Below are 13,905 nucleotides of genomic sequence, written 5' to 3' on the forward strand. Positions count from 1 at the left end.
GTATAAAGAGGGTCAGCCTGTGTGTGACGTTCAGGGCAGTAAAATGTCAACAGTAGTGATCGTCGTATGAATCTCGTTCATTTTCAGAGAGCACATTTCTGAGTGTGTGTTAACCTGCTGACAGGAGCAGGTCGAGGTCACGGTAGAGTGTGTGTGTGTGTGTGTGTGTGTGTGTGTGGGTACAGTACATGCTGCGGGGGGGGCGGCAGCGGCGTGTCGTGACGTGACGTGCAGCCCGGTGTCGTGGCTCTTTAAACGCAGGGCGCAGAGCAGATTTCCGACTGTCCATGAAGCGGATTACGGCTCCAGCAGCGCTGCGTCTGCTGCCGCATCATCTCAGCTGATCCGGAGGATTTCCTCTACAGGGAAACAAGCAGCCCAGTGTCTCCGTGTCTGTGTGTCTCTGTGTCTGTGTGTCTGTATGCTCGGCTCAGCGCGGCGCTATGGATTTCAACGTCAAGAAACTGGCTTCGGATGCGGGAGTCTTCTTCACCCGGGCCGTGCAGGTAAAAGAGCGGATCCTCTATAGCGGGACTATAGAGCTCCCGGGGAGCGGGGCAGACTGACTCCGGCTGCAGGCTGCTTTCCCGTCAACAGCAGCAGGGGATGCAGACTGAGTGAGGGCCACGGTGCTGCGCTGCGTGTGTGTAGCTACCGAGCGCCCACGCAGCAGCTCACCGCGTTCAGGTTACTACTGAGGAGGGGAAGAGCAGCTTCACTGCGCTGTATCGTGATGGTGATCGCGGCTGGTGTAAACCGATAAAGGTTTTGTCCAGCCTCCATCTATTATTGATGGCTGTGATCGAGTGAATGACCCACGTGACAGAAGCTGAACCTGCTCCTCCTCAGCAGCAGCAGCAGCAGCAGCAGCACAGGACGCCTTCACGGACCAGGCGGCACGCGGAGTGGCACAGGTGCAGCTGAGCACAGGAAATATACAGTATAGGCTATCGATCATCTTATCTATATGACACTGTCGCCTAGGTGAAGATCACACAGCTTTATTATAAACCATTTCAGACACGAATTCATCTGGACTCCCTGTAGATAGACAGTCAGTCATACTGTATATCATCCTGGCTGTGCAGATAGATAGATAGATAGATAGATAGATAGATAGATAGATAGATAGATAGATAGATAGATAGATAGATAGATAGACTTTATTGATCCTAACCTGGGAAATTACAGAAAAAAAGGTGCAAATACAAGATTTTCCAAGGCTGTCTTTGACACATTCCCATGATCACACCTTTTCTGGTAGCTAGGCTATGTAAAAAAAGAAGAAATAAATGCAACAGCTAGAACAACTAAACCAGAATGAAATATTTAATAGCCTACTCAATGATAATAATAATAATAATGTAACATGTATTACAGAAGGGTGTGGCACAGGGAGAGTGTGTTTAATCCGTCAGGGAGCTGAGCCAGAACCTAACACAGCAGGTACCATCAGCACCGCCTGTGAGGATTTTTAATGGTGTCGTGTGACACTGACTTGCAGCTCTACTGTAGCTTCATCTCTGCCCACATTAGGCTATAGGCTATCTGCCATGTTTGATCGAATGCATGATTTCAGCAGTCATTTTCTGGAGGTTCCTGTGGGAAACAGGAAACCACGGGCTGCAGAGGAAGTGAGACTTGTTGAGGGACTGTGGGTAAAAGAGCAACAGATGACAACTCTGTCTGCACAAATAACGTCTCAGTGGGTCAAATGACATGTTGTATCAGTCCATACAACTGTACACTGACCCAGAGCAGGACCAACCTGTCTGAGGGGTCGAAGATGAAGTGACGGCTGTAGGCCGCTGTTCTCCCACTGCATTGTTATATTCTGTTGCACTCACTTCACAGCAAGATGGTTCTGGGTTATGCCTGGACCTTTCTGGGTGGAGTTGGGTTCACTCCAGTTCCTCCAGATTCCTTCCCCTTGCTGCTGGGTGGATGGATATATTCTGTTTAGGGCTGCAACTAACGATTATTTTCATTATCAATTAATCTGTTGATTATCTAAACAGTTAATCGATTAGTTGTTTGGTCGATAAAATGTTAAAAATGTTGAAACATGTCAATCAGTGTTTCTCAAACCACAAGATGACGTCCTCAAATCTCTTGTTTTGTCCACAAACAGAAGAGATATTCAGTTTATTGTCATAAAGGAACAAATAAAAGAAACCAGAAATATTCACATTTAAGTAGCATCAGAGAATTTGGACTTTTTTTCTTTAAAAAAACAAAAAACGATTATTTGATTATCATTATCATAACTATCATAATTCAATAATCGATTAATTGTTGCAGCTCTAATTCTGTTGCCTAGATAGAACAGCTTTAACAGCCTCCAGTTGACCTCACTACAATGAAAAATACTGCTTCATATAGTCTGTGTCCACAGTGTCAGGATGGATTTAGAAGAGCTGGGTCTTGATAATCCAGCCGGCAAAGTGACTGAGAAAAGTCATTCAGTGGTTCGATGTGCCGCTGTCAGTCTGGGTTTCTCCTGTGAGGATGTGACAGTGAGGATGAATTCCTGGGCCGTCTGTCAGCCTCTGAGTCAGGCTGGCTGCTGCCTCCATCAGTCAGAGCTGGCAGCCAGACTGATGCCTGCCTCATCACACACATGGTGTTTTTTTGGCCTGCACATGATTTATTGCACCGCTCCGATTTCTGACACGTCATTTGTGGTGAGAAGGAAAAATTTCATAACCTGATCAGTTTGATTTTGCTTCTGCGGGTTTTGTTATTATAGATAGATAGGCCTATTGCAGTGAATAAACTGAGCACAGGGGGTGTTAACACTTAATTGCAGTTATAGCTTGACATTTTACATATAGACATGATATACAATATTTCACCCGATACATATTGAAGACACTGTGGTATTAGGACTTTTTTCTTGAAATATTTTGAGTTGAATTGAATTGTCATTGTAAATGCTACAATGGAATTGAGTGCATCATCTGATAACAATGAAAGCTACAGACATAGGCATAAAATCAATAAGACACAGACCATAAGCCAGTAATATATTAATTAATTTGGATTGAATCAATAAATCCACAGCCTTCTTACATCAGCATGTTAACAATGACAATGCCATAACCCGCCACAGTTTTTTGCCTGGACACATTAGTCCAGACACAAACAGAGACCTCAGAAGTGGTGGAATCAGAACCAGGTTATTATCCAAAACAGGTCAGTCAATCATAGGCAGGGCCATTGTATAGGGGAGAAAGGTGATAATTCTAGGGGCCCAGTGCCCAGTAGGGCCCACAAAAACCCCAGTAGTCTAATCTTTGTATGACTGAATTATTCTGCATAAGACCCTGACTGATACTCATAGCAATGCTGCATTAGCATCAAAACAAAGTAGGCTAAAAAAGAAATGATAATACATGTAGTCTATGAAAAAAAAGTGGAAAAGTCAGGGGGCAGGGGCCCACTTTAGTATTCTTTCAGGGGGCCCAGAATTCCCAGCAACGGCCCTGATCATAGGGTATGACAGGTGTTTAGCTGAGCCCGAACGGGGCTGTGGAGCTGAACCGGTAGGCCGAGGAGGAGACTGGAACAGCAGGAAGGGAGGCTGGTGGACTGGGCAGAGCTGAGGACAGAACAGGTGTGTGAGTGGGAGCAGGAGCTGATGATCTACACACAGGGAAATAAAGATTAGAAACAAAGCGAGCACGACGTAACAATGAAAACAAAACCAACACCACTGTAGGTATGTGTAGCAACTAGTTGGTGAATGAATCAGGCCTTTATGGACCAGGTGAGGAGGAGGTGGCTGACGAGGTTTGATTAATTACAGGTGTGCAGGTCGTCAACTCCAGCTGCAGACCACACACACACACACACACACACACACACACACACACACACACACACACACACACACACCCAACAGAGGAAAGGAGGGGGAACTGGGGAACAGGAAGAAAAAAGACACAAGGAATCTTGACAGATAAAGCAAAAATAATGATGTTGAGCAGGAATACCCAGAGAGCAAAAGTGTTTCTGACAAATATTCAGGCTAGCTGTGGCTCCTGTCAGATTGACCGCCAGATGCTGCTTTCACATCTGGACAATGCTGGCACACCAAATAAGGAAGAGGAGGAGGAGGATAACAAGCCCAGAAGTGAAAGTATGTGGACCAGACTTGGGCCAAAATTACAGGAATGTGTGTTCCAGGCCAGAAGTTACAATTTTGTTCAGGAAATGTTTCAAAAAATGATAATGGAATCTGGCACTCGCATGTAAAAAAATATACCAGGACTAAATTTATTGGGCAAAGGAGGACATGGTTCGGCTCTCAGCCGTCCTCAGCGTGTGATCACAATTGTTGCACAGTAAAACCTGATGTAGTGAAGCAGTGAGGAGCCAGCAGTGTTAAATCTGTACACCTGTGTGTGGCCAATGAGCAATATGCTGCTACTCCCAAAGGAGGAGGGACAAATCACAATCTATATCTGTAGGTCACATAACTACATGCACTCAAAACACTCACAAAGACAGTAGACAGACAAAACACATTGGGGTAAAAAAATATAGGCCCAAATAGACAAAATTGTATGGAAAAGCTCATTAGCTTCCATCATCATTTTGGAGTTGTGCAGATGTTTCTCATATTTCTTTGATCTGCAGGAAATGTTTACCATGTTCGATATCGGCATGCATTTGCAAATTAGCACCAAACACACACTTGTCCTTATAGACCAAAGTATTAGCTCATTCAACAGCTGTTAAGACATTCACTTATGAAACTGTAGAAGTTACTGCCTTCTGGTTTATTAACCTAACACATTTAAGTATTGTCAAAGATCAGTTGTTGTTTTTCATAATTATATTGTCTAGGTATGTTAAAAAAAAAAAACAAAGTTTATGTCACTCTCCTCTATTGGCACCAGTCTATCAATAATCTAGACCTGTATTCCAACACATTAAAGTAGAATCCAGTCACGGTGTAGCAACATCTCAGAGACGATCCAGAGAGAAGGAGGAACCTGAGCTGGACTTCAGCTGTCATACTGAAGTGTTGAATACTGTCTGCATGCTCTGTGACTGCAGTTACTCAGGGTCCTGACTTGTCTTCTAGTTCACAGAGGAGAAACTGGGCCAGGCTGAGAAGACGGAGCTGGACCCTCACCTGGAGAACCTGATCACTCGGGCCGATGGCACCAAGAACTGGACCGAGAAGATCCTGAGACAGACGGAGGTTCTCCTGCAGCCCAACCCCAGTAAGTCCTGCTCCGTCCGTACAGACACCGAGACTCATCCACTGTTGCTTCACTGCAGGAGGGTTCTGGGTTCGATTCCCAGGGCTTTGTGGAGTTTGCATGTTCTCTCTGTGCCTGTGTAGGTTCTCTTCCAGGTTCTCCAGCTTTCCTCCCGCAGTCTACAGTCATGCACATTAGGTTGATTGTACCTTAAATTGCCCGTAGTGTGTGAGCTGTGAATGTGTGAGCTTGTGTTTCCCGCCCTCGACAGATGTCAGCTGGGATTGGCTCCAGCTCCCCCCTGCAGCCCTGCACACAGATAATCCCCATAGCTGGTGTACAGATAAATTAACAGCTCTTATGTTTTTTGTTTGCATGTGTTCTAATTATTTTAGAGCAAATCTGATATATACATAGTAAACTTCCAAACCACACACATTTTTCGTCATCAGTCAGGTCTGAAACGTGTGTTTTTATTCCAGGTAAGCAGCAAGTGAAATGTCGTATTATGAAATTTGTGAACTTGTATCAAAGGCAGCCTAAATGAATATTTGATGTTGTGAATATAATTGTGCATCTGTTGCATTGATCATTTTTCACCCACAACACAAATTAGTGTTTTGTTGTGCTTTTAGTGTGGCTCCCTTTGTGTCCTTTAGGCTGTAACACAACACATAGTGAGTCTTGTGTGCAGACGACTCTGTCTGTAATGTCTTAACCTTTGCTTTTTGTCTGTTTTCACCTTTCATGCTTCAGTTGACCACACTGGTAAGTCTGGTCCTCACGTATCAGGCTGTGGTGTTAGTTAATGACAGATGATGGAGGGACTGAACGAGGAGATAAATCATTGGTTGTTTGAACACAGTCTCAGAGATGTAGTGTGCTGTGCTGTGTGTGGACTGGACCGGCCAACAGTGTGAGGATACAGACGGGTGTTGAATTACTAATGACTGTCTATGCAGGAGGACACCTGCCAGCACTTGTTTGATTGGATCTAGCCAATGCTGCGTTCAGGGGACACAGGAAATACTAAAAATAAAAGAAAGGACTCACTATTTAAGTCCTGTTACCTGGTGATGAATTATTTTAGAAGGTAACAGTATTTCTAAAAGCATTTGCTCTTTAATTAGTTTCCCAAAGCAGCTCCTCAGAGTAAGAACATGACAAATTTGTAAGATTCTCTGTCAAAGAGTTGAAGATGATAATGAACATGATGCTGAATTCACTTTAACTTTGCATCGTAAACTATCTGTAAGGTATGCTACATTTAAAAAAAGTCATGTCATGAAGGTCACAAAGAAATATTTTAAAGGTGGGATAGTTTGTGTGAAGCAGGAACGGTTCCTGAAAGCTTTATCCATGTGCAGCTCATTTACTGTGGCTGTTCTGTTGTCTTTGCTCAATCAGACCATAAACACCTCAGAAACAACATGCCCACTGTAGGTAACATGAAATTACTGAGGATTTTGTGAGTTTTAACATGAACTTCTTCTCCAAACCAAAATCTGAGCTTCTAACACACGCACGTTCATCAAACAGCATCAAATTTCCCAACTACTGGTTCTCCCAGAATCAATAATGCATCTATAATTGTTTATTGATCAGCCCCATCTTTAAAAGTGTGATTTTAATATCTCTGCAGTAAACCTAATCCACTTCCAGTGTCAGTAAATGCACTGGGAGCAGTCTCAGTCTCGATCAGGTAATACTATTAAATAAGATTAGAAATGCCTTTCAATTCTCTGGATAGTGCTAGAAAAGGACACAGGTCAGGTGCAACATTGCCTAAGGGAATAATATAAAAATAAGCAAATACCCTATATAATAATTGTTTAAATACTACTACTATAATTATTAAGTAAATACACTGTACATGAATTATCTCCTACCACTTCAATTTTGCCATCACTGTGATACTTCCTGTGTATTTTTCATTTTAAAAGCCTTGTAGGACAGAGGAGGATAACCACTGAGCCACTGAAACATTTAAGTACAGAAGGAGTCAATAAGGGATTGGTAATATACTGTATACAGTAAGGAGGCACATGAGGAAGCACATTACCAGTAAACATTATGGGTTTTTTGATGGAAGCCATGGTAAATGAAAGGAACATGCAGTATATTATTTAGAGGATGTATAAATGTGTCTTATTATTTTAAAACCCTGGCTCAGAGCTCACGTCTGTCAAGTCTCTCACACTGTGTGTCTCTCACCTTTTCTCCTCCAGGTGCTCGAATAGAGGAGTTCATCTATGACAAACTGGACAAGAAGCTTCCCTCCAAGATGACCAACGCCGAGCTGCTGGGCCAGTACATGCTGGACGCTGCCAAAGAGTTTGGCGCAGGGACTCCATACGGTGAGTGGAGCTATCTCATGAGTGTCATCTATAGCCACCACTGTCCACTGTTTGCCTTGACAAAGTAATAAAAGGCATTACACTAATTTTGTTTTTATTTTTCTATGGCCATTAAAGGGATAGTTCAACATTTTTGACAAATTGGCCCATTGCCATAATCCCTCATCAAACTCATCGAATACACAATCCAACAACTCCAAAACGCTCTGGTGGACAAGTTGTGACCTTCACATTCACCATGCTATGAGATAATAACAGAATGTTACGAGACAGAGTTGTTTTCGAGGCAAATGCAGAGACTGCTTGCTGAAAAACTGCCCCTGACAGGAACGTGCATCAGTGGTTTTGCATGAATTAACCTAGAAAACAACTCTGTCTGGTAACGTTCTTTTATTATCTCATAGCGTGGTGAATGTGCAGGTCACAACTTGTCCACCAGAGCATTTTGGAGTTGTTGGATTGTGTGTTTGATGAGTTTGATGAGGGAAACCAAGAAATCCCATTAGCCTCCGTACCGTACTGTAGCTCTGAGCAGCTCGCGGCTCTGCTCCACCGTTCTAAAAACAGCTTGCACCAACAATTAAAGGTAATGAACCTACTCCTAAAACTATAGGGATTATGGCAATGGGCCAATTTGCCAAAATATTGAACTATCCCTTTAAATAGTTTGCATTGCATTGAAACTCTTTGCAGTGAAACTGAAATGCATCTGTTTGGATTTTACGTATTTAAGAACCAGTCAGTCCATACCTGGAAGTTTTGATGATATTCAAGTTGATTTTTCTGGGAGCAACGTCTTTACCGTTATTATCCATTAGATTTTCATTTTATTAAATCACATATAGTATATAGACATTATATTAGTGTTTTGTAATTATCTCTATGTCATTGTAGTAGTTATTGTACATGGTTCAAATCCACACTGGAGACAATGCAGAGACTTAGCAGTCATATGATGCAGTCATAAGTTTATTCAGGCTGTAGGTTGTTTTAAGTTCTACTGTAAGCCAGAAGCCAAATCCTGTTTAAATATTCTTCTTATATGTAATACTAGTGTGCATGTTTGTGTTTCTGTATTGTGCTAACTGCAGGTAGCACCCTGATCATAGTGGGGGAGTACCAGAACAGACTGGGAGGAGCGGAGCGCGAGTTCCTGCAAACCTCAGCCGCCAACTTCCTCACTCCTCTACGTAACTTCCTGGAAGGAGACTGGAGGACGATATCAGTGAGTCCCCCCGATCCTCTCCTCATCCTTAGTCCATGGTTCATTCATACAAACACATATTGTCATCCAAAGTTAGTCGCCTCATTCAGCTGCTTGGTGAATAGAAACCTAGTCTTGCAGAGTGTGCTCTCTGCACGGATCTCCCGTTTCTGATTGCTTCCCTCACGTCCTGTGCAGAAAGAGCGTCGGCTCCTGGAGAACCGACGTCTGGACCTCGACATCTGCAAAGCCCGCGTGAAGAAGGCCAAGCTGGCAGAGGCCAAGGCAGCCGTGAGTTCCAGCTTGTTTCTGTTGTTACTGATGCTGCCTCTGTCCTTTCAGCGTTCGGATCACTCTCTCTCTAACTGTGGAGTCTACAGTGACAGACAGAGAGCAACATGATGTTCGTGGAGTGATGCCTGTGTCACCTGATGAATCTCAGTTCCTCTCTTTTAGCTCTGTGTTTGGTCTCCACCAGCTGTTTTCTGAGTTTCTCTACTGTTTGGTTCTGGGCAGGTAGAGCACAGAGGCCTTTCACAGCTGCTGCAGCTGTCTCCTCTAGACCCACTAACACCAAACCAATAAGCTTAAAGGGGACCTATTATGCTAATTTCACTTGCTTTTAATGTGATAGTGGACCCCAGTGGGGCACTGCTGAAAGTTTCAATCGATAAAAAACTCCACACTTATCGCATACAAGCTGTCTTTTGAAACGCTCGGATTCAGCTCTCTCTCCCTTCACCCCAAAATCAAGCATTTGCATTTGCATTTTGCAGTTCAGAGCTCCTGAACCTGATTACTTCAACACACGCCTACCTCATGAAGTGGCACTTCCACATCTTCTAAAGCAAGTATCCAACATTTTAAACATTTATAAAGTCTGAAAAGCTGGAAAAGCATAATAAGTCCCCTTTAAAGACATATAACACTCACAAAGGAGAACCGAGGAGCTGCAGATACTAACATGAAATAATGGCTTACTGCAACTGTCAAATAAACCCAATTCAATTTTTCTGAGATTCCCAGATCCTGTCACTGTTGTCTCACATTCATCAAGTTGTCAGAGGTGATTCACCAGGTGTTCACAAACCCAGCTCTGATGGAATGATGTTGCTCTCTAGCTGTTTAGTCTGATTTGTTATGAGCCAAGAAAATGAAAGTGGCTGTGCATCTGTCAACTGAATTGATAGTTTGTTGACAGCGAGCAACAATGTGAGATTTAAATTCCTATTAAATACTGAGCTCAGCCGACATGTGGCTGCTCTTCTCAGCCTTAAGGAGGCGAGTAAAGTGTCGATGGGCTAACAACATTGACGGGCTCATTCTTCAGAATAACTTGTGCAGTCATGTTTGTTGCTCCTGTCTTGTGATGAGTTGGTTACTTCTTCAGACAGCATGGCCGCACTGATCCAACAGCCTGTTGCGATGCTCTGCTGCTGGCTGCCGTCGTCATCAGAGCTCAGACTGTGAGAAATGAAAGCTGTAGAGTCCTGCAGTGCCGAGCTCAGACACACGCTGACAAAAGCCCAATTTAATGATGATATTCCACAAAGTAACTCTGGGACTCTACAGCGCCCTCTGCTGTGAACCTGCTCTAATTGAATTGATCTGCTCTTGTGTTTCACCTGCTCAGTGTTCCTCATGCTCGTTTATGCTTCTGGCTAACTTCTTTTTTGTTTTTCTTCTTTATTTCTGCTGAATGACTGTAACTGCATGACTGTGTCAACCTGCCCCCCCCCCTCCTGCTCTTGTTTGTAGGCTGCACCTGATTTTCAGGAGACAAGGCCTCGAAATTATGTTCTGTCCGCCAGTGCATCAGCGGTAAGAACAGCAGCACCCAGGCTAACATGCTAACACTTGTACTCACAGTGAACTGTCTGTTATCTGCCTCCACTTTAATTATTGACACTCACAGCTTAAAGACACATTAAAGCCAGAGTGTAGTAGCAAGAAATAACAGGAAAAAAAAACATGCAGTGTTCAGTAGATATCACGGCTGTGGCTACAGTGTTGGGGGTCTGACTCTACAGCCCCCACATCACGTTTTAACTAAGACTTAATCACTGTGTTTATTCACCACCTCCTCAGACCTGAGCATTGTAAATTAAAATGATATAAACTTAAAAATAATCACATACCTTTTGACATTACTGTTTTTTCTTGGGACAGATATTTCACAGCATCTCTTGTTTTGTTGTTTCTCAACTCCAGTAATTAGCCTGGCCCCAAACCCCTAAACAACCATCATACACAAATCCAACTGTTTTAAAGGCAAACTCCTCCCAAAATACCACTGAATAACAAATCATGTGTTTGATGTGTTGTCTTCATATCAACAAAATGATCCTCAAAACATGAGGTTTAAAGATTCTCTCATGAATTTAATCTCACACCTTCAAACCCACAGACATTGTGAAGCCATTACCCACCTGGACATGGACAGTCTTCATGATGTCAAAGCAAATGTGCATTTTTATTAGATAATATGATTATAATGAAGAGTGATAGGGCAGAAAATAGAAGGTCAATGACTCACCACAAGTCAGATTCAAATGACCTCTATGTCTGAAATAAAAACCTTCAGGGTGTGTGTAGATTATATGATGAAACATTCATACTGCAATATCAACTCATTTTTCTATCAGCTCTAATGTGTAGATTCTATCTGTAATAATATGCATTATGTTAGCAGATTAGCCCCACATTGTCGTACCAGTGCAACAAGACTCTCAGCCTGTTTCTCTGTGATGGAGAAGAACAGTTAACTGGTCTGTCAACCAGTGAGAGAGAAATAAATACGGCCACAAAGCACTCATTTTATTTGTTTATATATAACACATGTGAGCTGAACACCAACACTGTTATCACCCACCTGTAGTGCCTCTATATTAAAGCAGCATCTTTACTGCTCTCTGGTCCTGCAGCAGGGAGCAGGTCAGACTGAGACAGCAGCAGCACTGCATGACATGAAACTGACGACGCAGCATGTTTTCAGCATGTCTCATCCCTGTTGTTTGAATGTGCTGGTTTTTTACTTGGAAATTTTGATATGACACAAACACTGTGATGAGCAGTGAGTTTTTGGGGAGTGTGGAGAAGACAGGATTTAGACACAACCCTAGAACAACAGCTCAGACATACCAGTTTTATTACTTCAGAGTCAGAGGAGCTGGGCGGGTTCAGAAACTCATTCATCTGAAGGAAATCTGTTTTCATCTTGTCATGAAGAAAAAATGGGCTTTAATCATTTTATAATTAAACTGCAATGTTACAACAGATGTAAAAAGTGCCAGACTTTAGTAATAGCAGTTAACATGTGTAGCCCTCTAAATATATAAAACAAAATCCTTCACATGAATCAAAACAAATCACATGCACAATCCAAATGAAACTGATCAAGAGTGAAACTATCAGTGTAAATTAATGTTTTAAAAAAATGTGTGTAGGAAGTCTGATCTCTAGAGTTTTTAACCTAGACCTTGGGTTGGCCTGCAGCGGACCAGCACCATTAAAAGTAATAAAAAGGATTTTAAAGAGGAACTATGCAAGATTTCTACCTTAATTACAGCATCTACAAAGAACTTTCATTTCGTGTTGATTTTGATGACCCCCTGTGGACAAATGCGGTAGTGGTTTGCCAGAATGAAGACTGCATTTCTCATGAGCTCTAGCGCGTATTGTCGTAAAGAAACTTCTCAGGTCTGAGCGCCGAAGACCGTTTCGTCCAAAGGAAAAGAGTTACACTAAGAAATAGCTTATCTTCCCTCCGATGGCCTCATCTGCTGTTTTGGGTTATACAGCGGCCTCAGCAGAAATGAGAGACGTTTGCATAACCAGTTAAAAGTAATTTGTAATTGTAATTAAAGAGTAATTGTGATAGTTACCGGTAAATGACTTGTTACAGGTAGAATGGAGGCTCTCTTCCTTCCACGTAGCCTCTCTTGACTGAAAACCAACCTTGTGAGATCAGCACCTCCGGTGTCCCAGCTCTCGTCTCGGCAGCACCACAACACAAACGCACCCCGTAACTCCTAATCTCTAATGACAGATAAGACTACGCAGATATACACATCGTAAAACATGTATGATATATGACGTTATCCACCGCTCCATGGATTCGGCCTGATTGAAAGCACATGTATCGTTGTGACGGGCTGCCGTCAATACTGAATCATTATTGGAAGCGTTTCAACTGATCTGCGTTACTTCCATTCCCGGTGTTCCCTACATGATGAAAGACTGGGATTTTTGGGAATTGCTGCACCGATTTGAACTGAATCATGTGACCTTTGACCTCTGTTCAGCTGTGTCAGCAGCAGGTTTAAGCACAGACTCGGTGACCTCTGGCACCGCGTTTATGAAGCGAGCGGGACACAGCGGTCGGTTCAGACTGAACTGACGCAACCAAGAGTGTCCTGCAGATGTTTAATCGGAGTCGAGGAAAATCCTCGGCTTATGTTGTATGTTTTGTTAAGTGAAGGTTTTTTTCTAACTGATTATGTGTTTACTTAAAAATTGAGGCTTGTTGACATTTTACGTCTCTCCGTGAACCAGCTGCAGAGTGGCTGGGAGAGCTGGGACGTGGCAACGGATCCCAGTGTCTCAGAGCAGAGGAAGGTTGGACACAAACATCTCCTAGAACTCTGTGCTGTTTGTTTGTGGTGGTAGAGATGTCTCTGGTTCTAGTCTCCGGTGATTCAGCCCAACTTTAACCCCCGTCCACTCCTCCACCTTGTTAGCCCCTTAGTCACTGTGGCATTTTGTAATTTTTCGCACAAGTTTGGGGAAAAAAGGAGACGCCAGTGTAACAGATGCTCCATATGGGCTCTTTGCAGGAGATTCCTGGTTCAACTCCTGACCAGGACTGTGTCTCTGTTCTCCCATTCTCTCGCTCCCTGTTCCCTTTCATACCTCCACTGTGCTGAAAAAATAACTTGAAGGGATAGTTCAACATTTTGGCTAATTTGCCTATTGCCATAATCCCAATAGTCATAGCCAAAACACCACAGATTCACCACGCCATGAAATAATCATGTAACATTACAAGACGGAGTTGTTTTTGAGGCAAATGCGTAGCCGGAACTACATTCCAGACACGGCAGCTGGGCGGAGTGATTTCAAAAGCGCAAGT

General features: G+C 43.1%; 1 protein-coding gene across 5 annotated transcripts in view; it reads left to right on the forward strand.

Annotated features, from left to right (window-relative positions):
- Positions 1–296: 296 nt before the first annotated feature.
- The window catches only part of sh3glb2b (SH3-domain GRB2-like endophilin B2b), a 41,913-nt gene continuing 28,304 nt past the window's right edge, over positions 297–13,905 (forward strand). For 2 of the 5 annotated variants that reach the window (XM_085794065.1, XM_085794066.1), the window contains exons 1-7: positions 297–380; positions 413–506; positions 5,093–5,234; positions 7,442–7,570; positions 8,662–8,795; positions 8,973–9,065; positions 10,533–10,595. In XM_085794065.1, coding sequence (XP_085650191.1) covers positions 444–506; positions 5,093–5,234; positions 7,442–7,570; positions 8,662–8,795; positions 8,973–9,065; positions 10,533–10,595 — 624 coding nt within the window. In that variant the 5' untranslated portion in view covers positions 297–380; positions 413–443. Of the gene's footprint in view, positions 381–412; positions 507–5,092; positions 5,235–7,441; positions 7,571–8,661; positions 8,796–8,972; positions 9,066–10,532; positions 10,596–13,328; positions 13,392–13,905 lie in introns of all 5 variants that reach the window. The other 3 variants (XM_085794067.1, XM_085794068.1, XM_085794064.1) reach the window with 2 other exon arrangements.

The sequence above is a fragment of the Trachurus japonicus genome, chromosome 12, assembly GCF_045865225.1.
Source record: "Trachurus japonicus isolate A0001 chromosome 12, Traja_1.0".
NCBI lineage: Eukaryota > Metazoa > Chordata > Actinopteri > Carangiformes > Carangidae > Trachurus > Trachurus japonicus.